We start from the raw sequence: 24,052 nt of genomic DNA on the forward strand, positions 1-24,052 counted from the left end.
TGTTAGCCAATGTCAGAAAACAATATGTGTACTAATTGTTTAATGAGAAGCTAGTCTGTTCTGTAAACCTTCATCTAAAGTACAATAAAAAAAAAAAAGGGATTCAGGAGGCAGCTGGAATAGGCTCCCACTAGCAGATCTGCTCCGCAAAGATTACAGCCGAGAAAACCCTATAGGCAGTTCTACTCTGTCACATGGGGTCGCTATGAGTCAGAACTGACTAGATGACACCTCTTAATGCTAAATTTATAGTTGTTTACTTCACAGTTGATTATACATCTTCATCTGGAATTCAACTACTAAGGCATTTTATAGAACACCTCCCTATGTCTGTTCGATCTGTAAACATATTTCCTTTTTCCTGCCCGATACTGAGAATTCATGTTCTTTCTCTTTTTTCTTGGTCAGTCTTCTTAGGGCTTTATTAATTTTATTCATCATTTCAAAGAACCAGATGTTTAGCTTTGTTACTTTTCTCTATTTTTTGTCTTTTTTCTACTTCACTGATGTCTACTCTTATTTCTTTCCTTCATCTTAGTTTGGGTTTAATTTGTTCTTTTTCTAGTTTCTTAAAGTGAAACTCAAGTCATTAATTTCAAACCTTTCTTCTTTTCTAATTTAACATTTAATGCAATACAATTCCCTCTAAGCGTTGCTTTAGCTGCATCCCACAAGTTTTAATATATTTTCATTTTCACTCAGTTTGACCTATTTTCCTATTTCTCTCATAATTTCTTTGACCTCTTGGTTGTTCAGAAGTGTGGGGTTTAATTTCAACGTATTTGGTGCTTTTCTAGGTATGCTGTTACTGATTTCTCATTGAATTCATTGTATCAGAAAATATACTTTGTAAGATTTTAAGTCTTTTGAAATTGAGATTTATGACCCAGCACCACTTATGAAACAGTCTTGCCAAAAAATTGAACCTGAATCTGATCTAGCCTCTAGGTATGATTATCAATTTACAGGAAACACACAAGAAGGAGGGACATGTTAAATGACACCATGGGCATGCAGTTAACAAAGACCAGACTATGGAAAACTATGGGGCAAACAACCTAACTTTTTCCTACAAAAATATGCAAGGAAAAAAGAAAGAGAGAGAGAGATGGAGGAGAAATCTATAAAAGAAAGACTTCACGAATAGCATCTAATTGCTATATGTGATCTTTATTTGGATCTTGATTCAAAAAACTGTAAAATAAACTATGAGACAATTAGGGAACTTTAAACATGACAGAACAGTTGATAATATTATGGAATTAACATTTTGTGTATGATAATGGTATTGTGGTTATGCTTCAAAAAAGGAATGATATCTTTTGAAGATCCATATTGAAATATTTACATATGAACTGGTATGTCTGGGATTTGCTTCAAAATAATCGAGGTGAAGGGACAAAGTGTGGGGATGAAACAAGTTGACTCTGAGTTTTGAAGGTGGGCGACAGGCAAACAGAGGTTCATTATACTATTTTTCTCTACTTTTGTATAGAGAATATAGATTTTAAATGCCCAAAAACCAAAAGGTTAAAAAAAAAAAGCTACACTAAGGAGCATCCCAGAACCAACTAGCTGTGGCTACTTGCTTGGAAACCAAGGTGGGGCATGCTGGCTCTGGGGAGGTGATCATGTCCTGTGCCCAAACTAACCCTTGAGCCACATTCCAAAAAAGCCAGTGAGGATGGGTTCAGCTACGGATCTGCAAATTCCTGGACAAGGGGGACAGGGTTCCTGTGGGCTGTGCGGGTCCCTATGTGATGGGCAGTATTAGAAGGCTGGAAGGGTGAGTGGGACTCTTTCAGGAACCACAGAGTAGAAGTTCGTGGGAATGAGTGGACAGGGGCACCTAACTGGGGGGGGGTGGGGTGCAGGGGGCTGTGAGAGGAGTGACTAGGGGCCTCTCTGGCTTTTTATTTGTTTACTGTCTGTCTCCTATTACTAAATAGGGCAGGGGCTTGTCTGTTTTGTTCAGTCACTGCTATAGATCCAGTACCTACATCCAGAGCATGTTGTTGTGGTTAGCTGCAGTCAAGTCAGCCCCTAACTCATTGCAACCTCTTGCACAACGGGATAGGACCATTGTGATCCATAGTTTTCACAGGCCTATTTTTCAGAATTAGATTGCCAGGCCTTTCTTCCTAGTCTGTAAGCTCTGCTGAAACCTGTTCAGCAACATAGCAGCACACAAGCCTCCACTGACAGATGAGTGGTAGCTGCACAAGAGGTACACTAGCCGGGAATGGAAGCCGGATCTTCCACGTGGAAGGCGAGAATTCTACCACTGAACTACCAGCACTCCTCAATCTAGTACATAGTAGGTTCTAAATAAATAAATATAAATAGAGGAAATGGACTCTAATAAAGCCCAATATATACATGCTGGAAAACCTAGTGGCGTAGTAGTTAAGAGCTACAGCTGCTAACAAAAAGGCTGGCAGTTTGAATCCACCAGGTGCTCCTAGGAAACTCTATGGGGCAGTTCTACTCTGTCCTATAGGGTCACTACGAGTCAGAATTGACTCGACAGCAGTAGGTTTTTTGGGTTTATATACATGCTACAATAGCCTTGTGAGCACACTGTGTTTACAAGTAACATACAGTTCTTGCAATTAAAATAAGTTATTAAAAAAACAGTAGTCTAATATTACCTGATATTTTTATTGTCCTTTTTGTTACAAGCTTTCACACATAGCATCTTCTTTAAAAACTCACAAAAACCATCCTACAATGTAATCAGGACAAGTACTATTCAGTGTAGAAGAACCAAGCTCTCCTGACTCCCAGTCAATATATCTTCTACATCATTCTGCTGGTAAGATTTACAAGTAGTCAAGGACTAAAGATACGGCATATTTTTCCAGAAGCAACTGTAGCTTCACCATACAACACAAAATTTCTAATTTACCCTAAAGATGCGGGTTTTGTGACTCTGAGTAAGGTACAACATAATTTGATATTAAAAATTAACCTAAGACCAAGAGAAAGTATAGAATAATAATAGGACTGTATGTTTAAGAGACAAAAGTGATCTTGTGCCTCAAAGAGGGGAACCAGATTCGTAACATTCAGACTTTTCTCTGCTGAACTATTAACAGAAACTGGATTCTGCTCACAGAGATCATGATTTATTCAGCATTCAAACAAGTTCCACCCCATGAACCTTAAATGAGAACAAACTAGAAAGAAAAAAAAACCTGCCACAAACAGAAGGCAATTTAGAAGTCCAGGAATGTATTTTAAAACATGACTTTGTTTAGGAAACCCAGCATCTCTTTGGGTGTGCCTTACTTCCAAAGAGGTACTTTTAAGAAAGCAAACTTCTGGTGAACTTTTCTTTGAATTTCAAATTTAGTATAGAATCCCATCCCTTTGTTGAATAAGGTATGTAAAATATTTAGGATTTAAATACCAACCGTATTTTTCAGGCAGATGCCTTGCTAAATAGGATATATAATCAGGTCTCAAAGAAACAAAAGAAAGAAAATAATTTTATAAAGTTAATACTACCCAGCTCATTTCCTCATAAAATGGTTTCCAGAAGCACTTAATGTTGGAACAGTATGTACTAACTTTATTAAAATAACGACGACAGTACTGACCCCATTCACCGGCCCTTTGGGACAGAGGGAAAAATAGCCTCAAGTCTAGACAACAGGAGGTAAGGGCTCATGGATAGTTCTCAGTCAGTAAGATCCAAAGTGAAATAGTTTCCAACTAAGTCCAATTCTTCAGCGTTCACTTCAAAATGAAAATAATAGGCAATGAGGCTGACTAGAAAGATTTTTGTTTCTTTTAAAGAGAGTATCATGAAAAGTAACCCAATTTCAATCACAATCGAGAACCAGAAAGTCACAAAACATTTTTGCTATATCTTGGTTTAATTTCAAATCATTCCTCTGTGCAATAATTTCCTCATTTTTAAGATAATGCCGCCAATCTTACTGTTAACACTGCAGAGATTTTCAAAGCAATAAAAACAAAGGCCTTTGAAATCACAGGACTTCTCCTTGGCACCCAGACTGATAAAGAGCTCCCTTGTTTGGGTTCCTGGGTGGCAGTTCAAACTCACCTAGTGGGTCCGCAGAAGAAAGGCCTGGTGATCTGCTTCCATAAAGATCAGAAGCCAAGAAAACCCTATGGAGCACAGGTCTACTCTGTGACACATATAGCTGCCATGAGTTGCAATCGACTCAATGGCAACAGGTTTGGTTTTGGCTTTTGTTTGGATTTCTATAAGATTCTGTAGGATAGGTCAATGCTCAATCACCTTTACTAAAATTATTAATTCGCATTTACTCTTCAGGGCTAACACAGCTAGTATAAGAACTCCCTCCATACACTACTTGCCAGGTTTCCATCCTGAGGCTGAGCTATCACCTGAAAAAGCCTCTTTGACCCCTCTATGCAGAAAAAAAAGATTAAATAAGCAAAATCTGGAAAACTACACCATCTGAGCCTTAGTGTTGAGGCAGCCAAACAACATCATTATCATTTACAAAACTTTTAAATTGTATTATGATTCAGCTTTAAATACCTAAAGTTGCACTTAAACAAGTGATTGAATGATTGGCTAGGTAGCCAAAATTCATGGTAATAACTCTTTGTCAGGTACAGATTTTGATCTACGCGCCAAGTACTGGAGTTTGGTTCACTTCCACAAACTTCTCTGAAAGACCTCAGTGCTGATGTCCCCAGACATAGGACACTCAGAGATTCAGGGTCAGAGCTATGCACGGCCTTTCATCACAGGATCAGAACTGCTGCTTCCTATCACATATGGGCACTAAATTATGGTTTCATCAGCACCTAGAAAGTTCTCTTTAAGAAAAGAGAATCACTGGTTCTAAACTCTAAAACGAAATCCCTCAAAGGATGAATTTTATGATATGTGAACTATACCTCAATTTTAAAAGAAAAGAAACCCCCAAGGCTCTTTGAATACCCTGAAGTAGTTATCCTGTCCACGGATTGGTTAATACTCAGTTTTTCTCTGGGGCTTGACTTGTTCCATCTTCTTCAGGGAAGGGGAGAATGTAGATAAGAGTTTGAAAAGTCTTTAAAACTGTTCAACTGCAGTTCTGCCACTTCTGGTACTCATGAGGATAAAAAAAATAGTATTCCAAAATTATATGTTGAGGAAAGCAATCATCTTACATAGCCTAAAATAGTTTTCATTCAACAATTTATATAAACTATATAATCTATCCAAATAGTTGGTAATTATTATCATACTTTGATATAGCTTACAATGAATTGTTAAAAAAAAAATGTTCTTACTCTACTGAATTATGATAATTCTAGCTCAACTTCTGTTCATCAGATAAACAAGTCATAATAAAGAATGGCTTGACTGACTTTATAGTGAGACATTTAAGTGGAATGAGTAGGCCTAAATACTTCACAAGTGGTAAAATATAAAGTAGTACAATTACAATTTCTGGCTAACAATAAACTTTAAATGTGTGCCAAATAAATTACATTTGTATTTCCAGAAGGACAGAGCATCTGTACATCTTGTAAGTAAATATACTGAACATAGGATAAGTGTGCTATTTTCAATCTAGGACATTATTTCTAGATCTTACATGAGGGGACTGGTCCAATGAAACAAAAGCATAAAGCTTCACAACAACTTGTGCTCTACTGATTTAATTTTCAATTACACACATTATAAATACCAAGAATAACTGCTGTTGTGGATTGAGTTGTATCCCCCAAAAATGTGTGTCAACTTGGCTAAGCCATGATTCCCAGTATCGTGTGACTGTCCACCACTTTGTCATCTGATGTGATTTTCCTATGTGTTATAAATCCTATCTCTATGATGTTAATGAGGCAGGATTAGAGGCAGTTATGTTAAGGAGACAAGACTCAACCTACAAGATTAGGTTGTGTTTTGAGTCAATCTCTTTTGAGATACAAAAGAGAGAAGTGAGCAAGAGACAGGGGGACCTCATTACCACAAAGCAAGAAGAGCCAGGAGTGTGCATCCTTTGGATCCAGGTTCCCTGAGCTGTGAAGATCCTAGACCAGGGGAAGACTGATGACAAGGACCTTCCCCCAGAGCTGACAGAGAAAGCCTTCCCCGAGAGCTAGGACCCTGAATTCAGACTTCTAGCGTCCTAGACTGTGACAGAATAAATTTCTCTTTGTTAAAGCCATCTACTTGTGGTATTTCTGTTACAGCAGCATTAGATAACTAAGACAATTGCTATCGGTTTAGGAGAAAAAACAACTTGTAAGAGACCCCGTACTTACAAGAGATAGCAGCAAACTGAACAGGTCACCAACATGGTGATGATAACTCTAAAAAAAAAAAAAAAAAAAAAATGCATACATTATTAGGTAACAAACTATGCAGACATTGCAGAATGGTTTAAGTCCCCTTCCCAAGCCATCAAACTGACGTGGATTGTGCACCAAGAATATGGATCTGAATCAGTTCTAACACCCAGTACTGCAGTGTGCCCTGGGGTGTACTTGGTAGAAATTTAAGTAATTAAACAGTTGTGTTTAAAGAGATGTATACTGATGCTACAGCTGATATGTGGAATCCAAATCATCTGGAACTGAACAGAAAAGGCCACAGTGACAATTAGTTTTGACAAACCACTTACTCTATTTGGTAATATTCTCTGTAATAGAGTAACATTATACTTCTAAAAATATCACTCTGTAGCCCTGACCTCTTGCAATCTCCATTCCTGTCTAAAGAAGAGTTAAACTTGGATCTCTGATCAGCTGAATTTCAATATTTCTAAAACTGAATTCATGATATTTTCTTCCCAAAAGCTCCCCTTCTAAATCTCCTGCTCCCCCAAAGAAGCTCTCCCATTTCCATCCATCCGACCCACCCTCAAATCATGTAATGCTGTGGATTCATTCTTTGAAACATCTCTCCCCGTTATGGATTGAACTGTAACCTCCAAAAGGGTATGTTGACGTCCTAACCTCTGTTCCTGTGACTTTATTAAGCAATAGGGTCTTTGAAGATCTCATCAACTAAGTTAATATAAGATCATACTGGAGAAGGGGGATCCGAATCCAATCAGAGTGGTGTCCTTACAAAAAAGGAGAAGAGACAGGCACAGAGAGAAGAACACCATGTAACCACGGATGCAGAGGTGGAGCTGTGCTGCAGGCGCAAGCCAAGGCAAGTCTTTGACTACCAGAAGCTGGGAGAGACGGGAATGGATCTTCCCCTAGAGCCTTTGGAAAGAACATGGCCCTGCTGACGCCCTTAATTCGCTGGACTTCTGGCTTTCAGAAGTGTGAGACAATAAATTTCTATTGTGTTAAGCCACCCACTTTGTGGTACTCTGTTCTGTTACAGCAACCCTAGGAACCTAAAATACCCCCCATGTGGCTTTCTTCTTTCCATTCCCACTGCCAGCATCAACATTCATCAAGTTCACCTGGCTAGCTAACTGCTGACAGATTCCAAACCTCCTTCCTGTCATTCTCTCTAAAACATTCATCACATCACTCTCTAGTTTAAGACTTTTTCATGGCTCCCCAACCATACTCCATATAAAAGATTTCCAAAGAGGGGCCTCCACACCCCAGGGACTGAGCAAGATAGCTCCTAGAATGTGGGAAAACCAAAAAACCTGTTGCCATTGAGTCGATTCCGACTCATAGCAACCCTATAGGACAGAGTAGAACTGCCCCATAGGGTTTCCAACTAGCAGCTGGTAGATTCGAACTGCTGACCTTTTGGTCAGCAGCCAAGCTCTTCACCACTGTGCCACCAGGGCTCCAGATTGTGGGAAGCAAGTATTAACACTCCTACTTATATTCATTTTTAACTCATCCTTTAGAAGTTCTGTGTGTGTGTTACTGGCACATGCATTCATTCAACAGATTTTCACTGAGTATCTAGGATGTGCCAGGCTCTGGGGTTACAGTAGTGAGCAAAACCAATGAAAATCCCTGCCCTGGTGAAGCTCACATGATAGTGGAAGACACAGAAAAGGAACAAGGTGAACAAACAACAACTATATACGTGTGTTGTGTGTAAATATATACATGTGTGTGTGTATATATGTATATCAAAAACCCACTGCCGTCAAGTCGATTCCGACCCATAGCAACCCTATAGGATAGAGCAGAACTGCCCCATAGAGCTTCCAAAGAGTGCCTGGTGGATCTGAACTGTCGACCTTTTGGTTAGCAACCATAGCTCTTAACCACTACACCATATTAAAAAAAAACAACAAAACCATTTAGTTCTCCAAGGAGCGGCTGGTGGAATCGAACTGCCGAACTTTTGGTTAGCACCCGTAGGTCTTAACCACTGCGCCACCAAGGCTCCATATGTATATATGTGTGTATGTGTATATACATACGTGTGTGTATGTATATATACATATATATAGTCCTTGGATGGCATACATGGTTTGTGCTGGGCTACTGAGAGATTGGCAGTTCAAATCCACCCAGCAGCGCCATAGAAGAAAGGCCTGGCGATCTACTTCTGTAAAGATTACAGCCAAGAAAACCTTCTGAAACACACGGGATTGCCATGAGTCAAAACTGACTCCACAGCAATGGATATATACATAAAAAAAACAAAACCAAAAAAACCAAACCCGCTGCCATCGAGTCAATTCTGACTCATAGTGACCCTACAGGACAGAGTAGAACTGCCCCATAGGATTTCCAAGAAGCGCCTGGTGGATTTGAACTGCTCCTTTTGGTTAGCAGCTGTAGTTCTTAACCACTACGCCACCAGGGTTTCCACATAAATATACATATATATACACACACACATATTTATAAATATACACATTTTAGGATGCCAGATGGTAAATGCACAGAGAAAAATAAAGAGGAAAGGAGGTCAGGGCATACAGGGAGTTGCAGGGTGGGGTTGCAATTTTAAAGAGGGCAGTCAGTAAAGGCCTTCCTGAGGAGGTGACATGTGAGCGAAGACCAGAAGGAGGTGAGGGAATAGCAAATGCAAAAGCATGAGGCCAGAGGGTACATGGTGTAAAAAGACAGGAAAGGAGCCTGTGTGGCTGCAGCAAAGCAAGGGGAGGCTAGGAGGAGATCAGCTCAAAGAGGTATCACTCGGCCTTTTAAGTTAAGTGGAAAGGGAAAGTATCTGCAGGAATTTGAGGAGAGGAGAGGGCTGACAAAATCTGATTCAAGTTCTAATAGTAAGGGGTACTGAGTTTGTTTAGACAGGGGAATAAAACATTTGAAAATGGACAGTGGTAATGGTTGCATAACATGGTAAATGTAATTAATGCCACTGAATTGTACACTTAAAAATAGTTAGAATGGCAAATGCTTTTTTATATATATTTTATGACAATAACAATCTTTTTTATTGTGCTTTAAGTGAAAGTTTACAATGCAAGTCAGTTTCTCAAAAATTTATACACACATTGCTATGTGACCCTGGTTGCTCTCCCTATACTGTGACAGCACACTCCTTTGCTCCCCGGATTTCCCGAGTCCATTCAACCAGCTCCCGACCCTCTTTACCTTCTTATCTCGCCTCCGGACAGAAGCTGCTCATTTAGTCTCACATTATCTACTTGAGCTAAGACGCACACTCCTCATGAGTATCACTTTATGTCCCACAGTCCAGTCTAATCTTTGTCTGAAGAGTTGGCCTCGGGAATGGTTTCAGTTCTCGGCCAACAGAGAGTCTGCAGGCCATGTCTTCCAGGGTCCCTCCAGTCTCAGTCAAATCATTAAGTCTGGTCTTTTTACTAGAATTTGAGTTCTGCATCCAACTTTTCTCCCGCTCCATCAGGCACTCTCTGTTGTGTTCCCTGTCAGGGCAGTCATTGGTGGCAACCGGGCACCATCTAGTTCTTCTGGTCTCAGGCTAATAGAGTCTCCGGTTTATGTGGCCCTTTCTGTCTCTTGGGTAATACTTTCCTTGTGTCTTTGGTGTTCTTCATTCTCCTTTACTCCAGATGGGTTGGGACCAATTGATGCATCTTAGATGGACGCTCGCTAGCTTTTAAGACCCCAGACGCCACCAAAGTGGGATGCAGAACATTTTCTTAATAAGCTTTGTTATGCCAGTTGACCTAGATGTCCCCTGAAACCATGGTCCCCAGACCCCCACCCATGCTACTCTGTCCCTCAACGTGTTTGGCTGTATTCAGGGAACTTTTTAGCTTTTGGTTACCACAATAATAATTTTGAAAAGGAATGCAAAAAATATTCTAATAGGATCTCTCTACTGGGTTGAAATGGACTGGAGGAAGATGGACAAACAAGGAACCCAGTTAGGGGAGAACTGCAATAATCCAAGTGGACCAGGCTGGTAGCAGCGCAGGTAAAGGGAGAACGGGTCAGATTCTGGATATATTTTGAAGGCAGAACCATCGAAACATATAATTTATAGATTACATTTGTAATACAAAAATAAACATGTATAGGAGACTATGCTAAAAAATTTCTGACAGCTGCATAATTAAAAAGTTGTAATGACCTATTACCTACAGAATCACATCTAGCTCTTCACTCTTGTCATTTATTCCCCCCACCCATCCTCCTCACTCCCCGCTACTTTTAAACATCAACCCTTCATTCCTGAAGAAGGTAGGTCCCCTCACTATTCCCTAAACACATCACATTTATTATTTTCAATTCCAAACTTTTGCTCCCCTTTCCTCTCTCTCCTATCTTTTCCAGGACTAGCTCAGGAACTGAAACAGATGAGGCTCCCTTATATTACCTGCTTCATAGTTTGATATCAGACGCTCCCTCATTAAAACATCAGCTCCTTGAATAGGAGTGTGCTGTCACAGTATAGGAGAGCAACTAGGGTCACATAACAATGTATGTATAGATTTTTGTATGAGAGACTAACCTGAATTGTAAACTTTCACTTAAAGCACAACAATAAAAAAAAATATATATTTCTAAGAGAAGTTCTAAAATAAAAGAAGTTTTGACTATTTAAAAAAAAAAAACAGCTACTAATGTCCTCATTCTTAAGAGTTCCAAGCTGAAACATTTAGGGGTGAAATGTCATGACAGCAATTTGCTTTAAAATGGTTCGGCAGAATTTTTTAAAAAATTGTACATATACTACATAGAGAGGGAGTGAGGGAAGAGCGAGACACACACACACAACCTGGCTGGCACAAACGGTTAATGCACTTGCAGAATACATCCAGAAGCACCTCAGAAGAAAAGCCTATCTACTTCCCAAAAATCAACTACTGAAAACCTTTTGGATCACAGTTCTAATCTCACACACATGGGGTCGCCATGAGTTGGGACTGACTTGACAGCAACTACTTTCAGTTTACATATCCAGTATCTAGATATATATATAAACACGAGGAGCCCTGGTGGCACAGTGGTTAAGCGCTCGGCTGCTAACTGAAAAGTAGGTGGTTTCAACCCACCAGCCATTCTGAGGGAGGAAGATACAGCAGTCTGCTTCCATAAAGATTTACAGCCTTGGAAACCCTATGGGGCAGCTCTACTCTGTCCTATAGGGTCGCCATGAGTCGAAATCAACAAGATGGCAATGGGTTTGGTTTTTGGATACATATATACACATGTACATTTATTCATAGATAAAGCAATTATGAATGTGATAACTACTGAATCTAAGTGGAGATACGCAGCACTTTTTGTACTACTCTTTCTACTTTTCTATATGTTTGAAAAGTTCATTAAAAAGTAGAAGCTGACTGAATCCCTGCAACACTAATCCTGGCCCTCTCCCCTCATCTGCTGGTAAGGGAGCCACTGTGAAAAAAACTTGAAGCTTTTAGAGACTCTGGATTTCTAAAGAGAAAAGAGAGAAAACATGAAAAACAAAAATGGTCAGGAAAGCTGACTCCAGGCACAGTCTTGACTTTATCCCATCCTTTTACAGTTGCAGAAAAGAATGAAGGTGTAAAGGACTTGCTTTAGGTTATGCATAGATTCACAAGAGGAATTTTTCCTTCTCCCCGCCTCTCCAGGTCCTGATAACCTCCTAAGCACCCAATTTCCAGCTTTCTGACGTGCAGAGGTCTGTCAGGGAAGACGATGTAACCTCAAAGTCCTCTTCTGCCTCTCTCCCTTCTTCCCTTTACTTAGCTCCTCAATGAAGACGTTTTTAATCCCTCAAGTCAGATATGAGAACAGGGAACAAAGGCATGGGCTACTTCCCAGCGACACACAGGATCAAGCAGATAACTGCTCAGCTTCCAGGCTGAAATGGGGAAGTCCAGCTAGGACCTCTCTTCTGAGCCACTGTCCCTCCAGCTAAGGCCATAGTGAGAGTGACCTCTACCAATGTGATCCTTAGAGACAGAAGAAATGCAGGAGAGTGATTTGTCCTGTCTTCACTGAGATGACCTCTGTCAAAGCCTATCACCTCAATCCAGGGACACAAACACTTTCAAGGGCAGCAACATTATTAGATGCTACTAGAAAATATGGGATTTGGCATTAGACAGGGGTGGATTTTAATTCCAGCTAAATCAAATACTAGGGGAGTGACTCCAGACAGGTGACCTTACAACGCTGAGCCTCAGCTACCTTCTTTGTAAACTGGAGATAATCATCCCAACCTCAAGGTGTTAAGAATTAAAGAGCAGTAGTGTATGGCAAATAGATGTTCAACAAATACTAGTTATTCCTTTTCTTTCTCTGTGAGACAGCCAAAAATGTATTCAAGCCACAGAATGAAATACAAACCTATTTACTTTATAAAGAAGTTTCTCATGTAACACTGACTCACTCTCATCTCTACTTCTTCTCCCGCCCCCACTCACTCCTACCGTAAAAAAATTTTTTTAAAAAAACCATTGCCCATGAGTCGATTCTGACTCATAGCGACCCAACAGGACAGAGTAGAACTGCCCCATAGGGTTTCCAAGGAGCAGCTGGTAGATTCAAACTGCCAACCTTTTTGGTTAGGAACCAAATGCTTAACCACCGAGCCATCAGAAAATGCTCTATATTAAAAATCCCCCATAATCCATCCTGAAGCAGTTAGACTCCTTCATGTACTTAAAATGTTTTGATCTGCAGTCTTTTCAGGAGGTAATGGGGAACTAGTAAAATCAGTAGTAATTTTCTCATTTTACAATGAGAAATTGGGAACATAGAAAAGTTAACTCAATTCTCCAAGGTCACAGGGATCATATACTTAGAAGCAGTGTTTCTCAAAGTGTAACACAGTAACTGCTAGGAGACACTGTGTTTCAAGACCTGTTGCATCCTGCCAAGAGGAGGAAATACAAGGATTGGGGTGGAGACTGTGAATTGGACCTGGATAATGTATCACTAGCAGGTCAAATGCCTGCATCAGGCTAGAAACTGAGCAGCCCAGGTACTACAGGTGGGGTTTCATTACCCTGAGAACAGCAATGGCATCAAGTCCCAAGATTGGGCACGGTGAGCCTCAACGGGGGATGGGGGAGGATTAGTCTTTAAGAAGAGTGGTCAGTGCTACCGGCATGTAAATAAAGGCTTTCCTGTGTAGAAAGCTAGAAAGGCAGACAGTAGGGCATGGAGAGAGGTGAAGGTAAAGACAACAAACAAGCACTCTGCTGTTTTCCTACTCCAGTAGGCAAACAAATCTTGGCAATTAAATTTGGTTAATACAAATTGTTTTAATAAAACCAAAATCCTGGCACTCTACATCAACTATGATAGGTTGGAGAGATGACCCTATATAACAATACTAAAGCGGGGGGGGAGGTGAAGAAGGGAGGACTTAATGCTTCCAAACCATTGAAATACATGTATCATTTTTCCTTTTTTAAAAATTCATCATTTATTTTTAGGCTAGATAGAAGTTATGGGTACAAGCAAGCTTATTCCAGAAAGCAAAAGGGATCAGATCACAAAACATTAAGTAGTTTAACAGTTTCTTTAATAAAGGCAACAGAATTATCCATTCAACAGATATTTATTGAGGGCCTTGAAACCACCAATTAATGTCAAAGAACAAAGCAAGAGATGGTGTTTCTAACAAAATGTGACTAGTCGAAGTTCACCCCACATGATCTTGAGCTGAGAAAAAAAGACTAAAAAGCAAGAGGAACGAGAAGAGGGTATACCAAGGATCATTTGAAGATTACGATCTATCTCACGGTACAAAAAAAAAAAAAAAAATTACTTACAAAAAAGATAAAGCTGCATTTAACAAAGAAGTCTGGAAAAAAATCTTTCTTTACGAATTATTCCAAGAACTTGTTACCCTCATACAAGAGCGGGAGCGCCCTCCAAAAGGTGTGACGCAGGGGTTTCTAAACAATACCTCCTGCTCTTTGGTAATTAATCTCGCTTTAGATCAAGCCCCAGCTACCTCCGATCGCCCACTACATGCAAGGCCTGGGCTCAAGCATTGTTGAACAAGCTTGTCCTGTACGCCACTGCGACAATATGTGATGCAGGGAGGGCGATTTTTATGTTACCTATTTGATCCTTTTCTTTAAAGTTCAGGCAAACGAAGCCACATTTGGAAGGAGAGCAGGGTTAAAGGAGAGAAAAGTCGACTAGGTACGAATCTCAACTTCTCTTTGAGTCAGTATAAACCCATTTCCGACTGCATGCTTCTCACACTGGGCCGTGATGAGAAAGAAATTCCCTGAAAACTCGTTTCCAAGGAGGAACACCCCCCACCCCCCCCGAGGTCACTCTCCACACGCTAAGGCCCAGAACACGAAGAAGCTGCTGCCATAAGGAAGTCTGGTGGGCTCCACAAGGGTCGGGGCCTGACTCCGGATTGGGGGGCACCCCCTGAAAGGTTCTCGGGGAGGTGCAGGGCTCGTCCCCTCCCCCGCCCGGGCCCGACCCGTCCTTCCCGCGCGTCCCTCCCCAGCGGGCCTCGCGCACTTACCCTCGGTTAGGACCCTTAGGGATGAACCAGGGCACTAAGAAGCCCACGAAGCCCCAGAACACGCTCATCACGATGAGAGGCACCGTAAGGCCGCTGTACGCCATGGTTGCCAACGATCTGCCAGCCCCTACACCGCCGCCCTCGCTTTGGTCCCACCCGGAAGTGTCAACACCGGACCGCGTGATCAGCGCGCTCAAAGACCCGCCCCCCGCGCCCCACGTGACCCGGGAGCCGGGACTCCGCCCCTCCGGGCTCAGCCTCACCCTCACCAGGGTTTGTCTCAGGCTGCAATTTTTCGGAGGGAGATTACTCTCCCCAGAGCTAAGAGTTACGTTACCAGGTGCTCAGCAAAATTTTCTGATAAAACAGTTCACCGTTTAAGAAAAGACCTGTAGTTATTTACAGCTTTGTTATTGTTTTTGGGTTTCGTTGACTCGGACATGTAACAGAGCAGAGCTACCCGCATAGGGTTTTCTAGGCTATCAGCTTTACAGGGAGCCCTGGTGGTGCAGTGGTTAAGCGTTTGGCTGCTAACCAAAAGGTCAGCAGTTTTAATCTATCAACCCCTCTTTGAAAACCCTATGGGGCAGTGCTACTCTTCCCTATAGGGTCGCTATAACTTGGAATCAACTGAAGGGTATAGTTTCGTTTTGTTTTGTTTTGTTTTTAACTTTATGGGAGCAGATCGCGATCCCTTTCTCCTGTGGAGCCGCTGATTGGATTTGAATTACCAATCTTTTGGTAGCAGCTGAGCCCTTAACCATTGTGCCACCAGGGCTCCTTTTTGCAGTTTTGTTGTTGTTGTAAGGTGCCTAGGAGTTTCTGAGTTATAGGGACCCTATGTACAATAGAATTTACCACTGCGTGATCCTGTACCATCCTCACAATCCTTGCTATGTTTGAGTCCATTGTTGCAGCCACTGTGTCAGTCCACCTCGTTAAGGGTCTTTCTCTTTTTCACTGACCGTCTGCTTTTCCAAGGGTGATGTCCTTCTCCAGGGACTGGTCCCACCTGATAACATGTCTAAAATACGTGAGACGAAGTCTCACCATCCTCCCTTCTAAGGTGCATTCTGGCTGTACTTCTTCCAAGACAGATTTGTTCGTTCTTCTGGCAGTCCGTGGTGTATTCAATATTCTTCGTCAGCACCATAATTCAAAGGCATCAATTCTTCTTCGGTCTTCCTTATTCATTGTCCAGCTTTTGCATGTATATGAGGTGATTGAAAATACCATGGCTTGGGTCAGGTGCACCTTAGTCCTCAAGGTGACATCTTTGCTTTTGAACACTTTAGAGGTCTTTTGCAGCAGATTTGCCTAATGCAATATATCGTTCGATTTCTTGAGTGTTGCTTCTATGGGCATTGATTGTGAATCCAAGTAAAATGAAATCCTTGACAACCTTAATCTTTTCTCTGTTTATTATGGTGTTACTTATTGGTCCAGTTGTGAGGATTTTTATTTTGTTTATGTTGAGATGTAATCCATACTGAAAGTTATAGTCTTTGATCTTCATCAGTAAGTGCTTCAAGTCCTCTTCACTTTCAGCAAGCAAGGTTGTGTCATCTGCATATTGAAGGTCGTTAATAAGTCTTCCTCCAATCCTGATGCTGTGTTCTTCTTCATGTAGTCCAGCTTCTCGGATTATTTGCTCAGCATACAGATTGAATAGGTATGGTGAAAGGATACAACCTTGATGCACAACTTTCCTAATTTTAAACCATGCTGTATCCCCTTGTTCTGTTTGAAGGACTGTCTCTTGGTCTATATACAGGTTCTTCATGAACACAATGAAGTATTCTGGAATTCCTGTTCTTCGCAACGTTGTCAATAATTTTTTTATCATCCACACAGTCAAATGCCTTTGCATAGTCAATAAAACATAAGCAAACGTCTTTCTGGTATTCTCTGCTTTCAGCCAAGATCCATCTGACATCAGCAATGATATCCCTCTTTCTGTCCTCTTCTGAATCTGACTTGAATTCTGGCAGTTCCCTCTCAGTGTACTGCTGCAGCAGTGCAGGTTGGAAGGCACTCAAAATACCACTGGGGAAGAGCTGCCTCCTCAAAGTAGAGTCCACCTTAATGACTTGGATGGAGTAAAGCTTTCGGGACTTTGATTTGCTGATGTGGCATGACTCAAAATGAGAAGAAACAGCTGCAGACATCCATTAATAATCAGAACGTAGAATGTACAAAGTATGAATCGAGGAAAATTGGAAGTTGTCAAAAATGAAATGGAACACGTAAACATCGATATCCTATGCATGAGCGAGCTGAAATGGACTGGTATTGGCCATTTTGAATGGGACAATCATATGGTCTACTATGCCGGTGTTAGGGGACCTTAAAAAAAAATAAACTCCTAATTAATTAGTAGTGCATTCGTTATCAAACTATTCCTAGTCACCTCCCCTCTATGTCACTCACTTCTTCTAAGTTGTTTTGCCAACTGGAGAGTTCCTGACAGATCTGGATCTAACTGGGTTAAGGAGGTCAGACGTGTGCAGAGCAGACAAGGGTGACAGACAACTTCGGACCCCCCGAGCATGCTCAATAGTGTGGGAAAACTCAGGTCAAGGGACCAAAAAACTCATGTCAAGGAACTTAAATCACCAGACATCGGTCATCTGCAGAAGCCGAGTCTATTTCAAAAGCGGAGGATCTGTCAGCTGCTTCCGTGCCAAGTCCTGGTCCTGCCTTGTAATAAATAATCAGAAGAAACTATGAATAGTTAGAACTTCCTGATCCTGCCCACTGCCTTCCTCCACCCCTATATGAATATCTATAATTATAAAACGTGAATGCTTCCTCAAATCAAGGAACTCAATCAGAGGTAGATACCTCTGAGTTCCCGCTTGCTAGCCTGCGAAATAAACTCTTTCTTCCTCTCAAAACAGCATCTGAGAGATTGGCTTCTTGGACGCTGTGCCCAGACACATTGGTCTGGTTTCACCGGGAATGAGAAATTGAAGAGGAATGGCATCACATTTATTGTCAAAAAGAACATTTCAAGGTCTATTCTGAAGTACAATGCTGTCAGTGATAGGATAATAGCCATACGCCTACAAGGAAGACCAGTTAATACAACTATTATCCAAATTTACACACCAACCACTAAGGCCAAAGATAAAGAAATGGAAGATTTTTACCAATTTCCGCAGTCTGAAGTTGATCAAACATGCAATCAAGATGTATTGATAATACAAGGGAAAGATCAGTCCAAAGGCCTAATGGACCACAACTACCACAGCCTCCACCAGACTGAGTCCAGTACAACTAGATGGTGCCAGGCTACCACCACTGACTGCTCTGATAGGGATCACAACAGAGGGTCCCAGACAGAGCTGGAGAAAAATGTAGAATGAAATTCTAACTCCCAAAAAAAGACCAGACTTACTGGCCTGACAGAGACTGGAAAAGCCCTGAGAGTATGGCCCCCGGATACCCTTTTAGCTCAGTAATGAAGTCACTCCCAAGGTTCACCATTCAGCCAAAGATTAGACAGCCCCATAAAACAAAACATGACTAAAAGGGCACAGCAGTCCAGGGGCAAGGACTAGAAGGCAGGAGGGGACAGGAAAGCTGGTAATAGGGAACCCAAGGTTGAGAAGAGACAGTGTTGACATGTCATGGGGTTATTAACCATTGTCATAAAACAATATGTGTACTAACTGTTTAATGAGAAACTATTTGTTCTGTAAAGCTTCATCTAAAGTACAATAAAAAAATAAAATAAAACAAAAAAATACAAAAAAAATGGATGCATTGATAAGTACTGATGATTGGAATGCAGAAGTTGGAAACAAAGAAGAATCAGGAGTTGGAAAATATGGCCTTGGTGATAGAAACGATGTCGGAGATCACGTGATAGAATTTTGCAATACATTTTGCTGCTTTAGCTACCTCTTTTATGCAACAGGCACATGCAGAGAACTTAACAATGGTAAATGACTACTCAGCATTCTTTCTATATGCCAGGTACTGGGCTATGAGCACTGAAATGCCTGAGCTTCTTTTGAACTCCTCACTACAACCTAGGAGGTTTATTTCTACTTTGAAATTTTGAAGAAACTGAGGCCCAGGCAGGAGGTTAAGGATGTTGCCCAAAGCCACGTAGCTAGAGTTATGGAGTAAATTGTATCCCCCCACAATATATGCTGAATTCCTGTGGATGAAATCCTGTTTGGTTTCTCTTTTTTTGTATTAATGACGTCATACCAGTGTAGAGTGGATCCAAAACCCAATACTTCTGAGTTATAAAAAGACCAGAATAGATAGAGAAATACACACATGGGGGAAGACAGACGGATCATCTACAAACCAAGGAATGCCCTGGGCTACTGACATGGCCGACACCCTGATTTGGACTTTTAGCCTCCAGAACTGTAAGAAAATAAATTTCAGTTCTTTAAAGCCACATGCTTATGTTATGTGTCTTACAGCAGCACTAGGAAACTAAAATAGCATGTAAGTGGCAGAGCCAGGATTCAACCTCTGATGGTCTGCTTTTCAAGGCTAATGCCTGTAACCACTGCACTACTGTCTATCCGATGCTCTGTGCCAGGATCTGAGACTACAGCAATCAGTCAGACCCTCTCAGGGAGTGGTGAGGAGATAGACTTGCAAACAAGCCTCTCAGTTCAGCGTGAATGTAGAGTGAGTGATGGTACACAGCTTTCTACCCCAGCCACTCGTGAGCCGAGTCATGAGAGAGGAGTAGGAATTAGAATAGTGAGGAGAGGGTGAACATGGATCTTCTAATGTTTGCTAAGGGTTTATACCTATGTCAGTTATAGCATGCAACCACCTTCGGTAGAGGAGGAAACCAGTTCTCAGAGAGGCTAAACAACTTGGTAAAGCTCACAGGAGTTACCTACCGACAGAAGCAAGATGGAAAGCAGATCTATAACTAGATCCAGTGTGCTTTACCCTGGACCACAGTGTCCTTGCAATAGCCACATGTCATTACCTCCTGAGTTCTTTCTTCATCAAGTAGAATGGATTCCTGGATTAAATGGGAAATTGGACCAATAATCTCTAACATCTGTCTCAACTCTTTAATCATGATTCGAAGTCTTTACCTGACCAACACTGCAGGAAATCAGCTGGTCTCCTTTGTGTTCATAACCAAACCAAACCAAACTCATTGTTGTCAAGTTGATTCCATGAGTTACAGAGTAGAACTGTGTTCCACAGGGTTTTCTTGGCTGTAATCTTTACAGAAGCAGATCACTGGGCCTTTCTTCCAGGACACCACTGGGTGGGTTTGAACTGCCAACCTTTCAGTGACTAGCCAAAAGTAAACCATTTGTGCCACTTGGACCTTTGTGTTCATACTGCTGTGCACAAAACTCAACACCAGCAGAAATCCTATTATCTATAAGTTCCAGTTCCCGTACTGCCTCCCTCAAGACCCATTCCGTTTTGTTAGCCCATCTCTCGTGGCCTTGTAATTGTTTGTGTATGTATCTTACCTAACCCTCTACTAGATGGCAGACTCCTTGAGGACAAGCATAGTTTAACAGATCTTTGTTTCTTAGGGAGACTTTATACATAGAATGTGATAAAAACAAAACAAAAAACTTGTACACCTGAACTGAATAGTTAAAAAAGGGTGAGCTCAGCCAGAACTAATTAGAGAAAGAAGCTCACTCCTATTTTCTTTTCCATTTCTTAAATAAATCAAATATTTTCTCTTAAATTGATCCCCGTAAGTAGAGTGCCTACCCTTTTTTTTTGCCTACCTTCTAGCACCCTCTTTGAGAAGCAGATGTTGGGAGTGCAGGGACATGTCTCCTCAGACCAAAACAAACAAAAACAAATCCATTACTGTCAAGTCAATTCTGACTCCTAGTGACCCTGTAGGACAGAGTAGAACCACCCCACAGGGTTTCTAAGACTAAATCTTTACAGAAGCAGACTTCCACATCTTTATCCCACAGAGTAACTGATGGGTTTGAACCGCCAACCTCTTGGTTAGCAGCCGAGCACTTAACCTCACACACCAGTTCTGTCTAAATCTGTCAGTTTCATCCTCCCTGAAATGAGAAAAGTCCCTAATCTTGGTATTATATTTGTGGGCTAGTATTGGCCAATAAGCCCTGGTGGTGCAGTGGTTAAAGCGATTGACGGCTAACCCAAAGGTCAACTGTTCAAAACCACTAGCAGCTCCTCAGAAGAAAGGTGTGGCAGTTGGCTTTCCTAGAGGTTTACAGCCTTAGAAAACTTATGGGGGCTCTATGAGTCAGAATCAACTCGATGGCAGTGGGTTTGGTTTATTTTTATTTTTTTTAATTGGCCAATAGCTCCCTCTATCTGTCAAAAACTTTTTATCACACGTACCAAACGAAAATTGTGGGAAAGTCCAGGAACTAGAATTCAGAGGGTGACCCACTGAAAGAAAAAATATCCTCTGCCCTCAAGGCACTTACAGTCTATTTCAAGAAATAAATCAAATAGCAGTGGTCCTCAAAGTGTGGCCCGAGTCCTCTGGAGAGTCCCTCAGGGACTCAATCAGCAGGTCTTTGAGGTCGTCTCTTTCTGAACTATGAATCTAAGAATTCTTGCTGAATTTTCTTCATATACTTCACCCAAAACAATACAATTACAGGTTGAATGCTGAAGCATTATGAGAATCCATTTGTTTTCTCTTAAGCCAGATATTAAAGAATTTTGCAAAAATGTAAAACAGTGTCACTCTTTGCCCTATGGAGCCTCTGGGTGGTGCAAACAGTTAATGCACCACAGGCAGCTTGGGAGAAAGGCCTGTCGATCTACTTCCCAAAAAATCAGTCATTGAAAACTCTATGGCGCAAAAACAAACAAACAAACCCTATGGCACACAGTTCTACTCTGACACATATGGGGCCACCGAGAGTTGGAGTCAACTCACTGGCAACTGGTAGCTTCTCACTACATTTTCAAAAAATATAGTTATTTTCCACAAAAAACTATTGTTTATGTTAACATTTAGTGGGTTTATCATTATTTTTAAATGAATTTAAAATAAATATAAAATTTTTGGTTTTAATTTCTAATACAGTAAATATCAGTAGATATAACCCACATAAATGTAAAGTCTTTGGGTACTCAATCATTTTTAAATGTGTAAGTATGTCTTGAGACAAAAAATGTTTGAGATGCACTGCTAGATGAAAAGTCTCTGAAGCAACCCCAAAGCTAGTTAACAGCATAAATTATAGAAGATCTGACTGAAACACTATAGTGCAAATCAGCTGAGCCCAGTCCTTTAAATATAAACAGGCAGGCAGAGTCTCAAAGTGACAAAGCCACTGGGTCACAAAGCTTCTTTCCAACCTAATCTAGAAGGTTGGAAGTTATAGGAGAAGCTGAAAGCTCCAGCATGATTCACCACTCATTTGTTCTGCATGTATGTATGGAATATTCTCCGTAGGCGGCCACATGTGATAACAGCAGCTACCATTTCTTGAGTGACTGCCTTGTGCCAGACATTTGACTATTGTTAGCTGCCATTGAGTTGGCCCCTGACTCATGGAGACCCTGTGCACAATGATCAATGCCCAACAGGATCGGACCATTGTGATCCATAAGGTTTTCATTGGTTGATTTTCAGAAGATCGTCAGGCCTTTCTTTCTAGGAAGCTCTGCTGAAACTTGTTCAGCATCATACCAACACACAAGCCTCCAAAGAGAGATAGGTGGTGGCTGCACATGAAGTGCATTGGCCAGGAATCAAACCCAGGTCGCCTGCATGGAGGGCAAGAATTCTACCACTGAACTACCACCACTAGATGCTTTGAATTGCCTGTCGCGTTTAATGCTTGCAATATCCAGTACATATATGGTTACATCTATTTTGCATATGAGGAAAGTGTCTTAGTCATCTAGTGCTGCTATAACAGAAATACCACAAGTGAATGGTTTTAACAGAGAGAAGTTTATTTCCTCACAGTAAAATAGGCTAAAAGTCCAAATTCAGGGCATCAGCTCCAGGGCAAGGCTTTCTCTCTCTGTCAGCCAGAATTCTCATCAATCTTCCTCTGAACTAGGTCAAAAGATGTGCTCTGCTCCCGGCACTGCTATCTTGTTGGTATGCGGTTCCCCAATTCTCTGCTTGCTTCCCTTTCCTTTTATCTCTTGTAAGGTAAAAGGTGGTGCAGGCCACACCCTAGAGAAACTCCCTTTACATTGGATCAGGGATGTGACCTGGGTAAGGGTGGTGTTACAATCCCACCCTAATCCTATTTAACATAAAATTACAATCACAAAATGGAGGTCAACCACACTATTCTGGGAATCATGGCCCAGTCAAATTGATACACACATTTTTGGGAGGACATAATTCAAACCATGACAGAAAGAGAAACTCAGATTTGTAACTTGCCCAAAGTCTAGCTGTTTTAAGTGATGGCGTTGCAATCTGAACGTAGGTCTTCATAGCTTTTGTTCTTCCTATTAAGCCATGCTGCCTCTCCTCTTTCAAATAGTAAGTCAGCATACAAAAATAAATAAATAATACACGACTTTACAAGACAAAGACATCTACTGTGGAAGATGAGACTTTTGAAAATCTCTGTTCTAGAAGTACTTCTAGTAGTTCTTCTAACGATAGTCTAGCATGTGGTTTATTCAGTCATTTTCTGATGAGCAAAGAACACTTTCTTTAATTCTTGCGCATGTTTATATAATTATGCATAATTATGGTGTTCAGCCAATAAATAAACCTTACGAAGCTTTTTAAACTTAGAAAATCTACTTTCCTTTTCTTTTTTATATATTCTTTTTTTTTAATGTGCTTTAGAAGAAGTTTACAGAGCAAATTAGTTTCTTGTTAAACAGTTAATACACATATTGTTTTATGACCTTGGTTGCCAGCCCCACAACATGTCGACACCCTCCCCTTCTCGACCTTGGGTTCCCCATTACCAGGTTTTCTGTCCACTCCTGCCTCTCGTCCTTGCCCCTGGGCTGGTGTGGCCGTTTAGTCTCCTTTTGTTTTATAGGCCTATCTAATATTTGGCTGAAGGGTGAACCTCAGGAGTGACTTCAGTACTGAGTTAAAAGGGTGTCTGGGGCTCATATTCTTGAGGTTTCTCCGGTCTCTGTCAGACCAGGAAGTCTGGTCTTCTTTTGTGAGTTAGAATTTTGTTCTATATGTTTCTCCAGCTCTGTCTGGGACCGCCTATTGTGATCCTGGTCAGAGCAGTCAGTGGTGGTAGCCAGGCACCATCCAGTTGTGCTGGA

The 24,052-nt window shown here is 41.2% G+C and overlaps 1 protein-coding gene across 1 annotated transcript in view; it reads right to left on the bottom strand.

Moving 5' to 3' along the window:
- Window positions 1-15,002, bottom strand: part of ATP6V0E1 (ATPase H+ transporting V0 subunit e1) — a 44,346-nt gene extending 29,344 nt beyond the window's left edge. Inside the window, exons 1-2 of the mRNA XM_004371190.2 lie at window positions 14,825-15,002; window positions 6,262-6,309 (exon numbers count right to left, since the gene is read on the bottom strand). Of these exons, the coding sequence (XP_004371247.1) occupies window positions 6,262-6,309; window positions 14,825-14,928 (152 nt within the window). The 5' untranslated portion in view covers window positions 14,929-15,002. The remainder of the gene's footprint in view (window positions 1-6,261; window positions 6,310-14,824) is intronic.
- Between the last annotated feature and the right edge of the window lie 9,050 nt (window positions 15,003-24,052).

This window comes from Trichechus manatus, unplaced genomic scaffold, assembly GCF_000243295.1.
Source record: "Trichechus manatus latirostris isolate Lorelei unplaced genomic scaffold, TriManLat1.0 scaffold00011, whole genome shotgun sequence".
NCBI classification, from domain to species: Eukaryota; Metazoa; Chordata; class Mammalia; order Sirenia; family Trichechidae; genus Trichechus; species Trichechus manatus.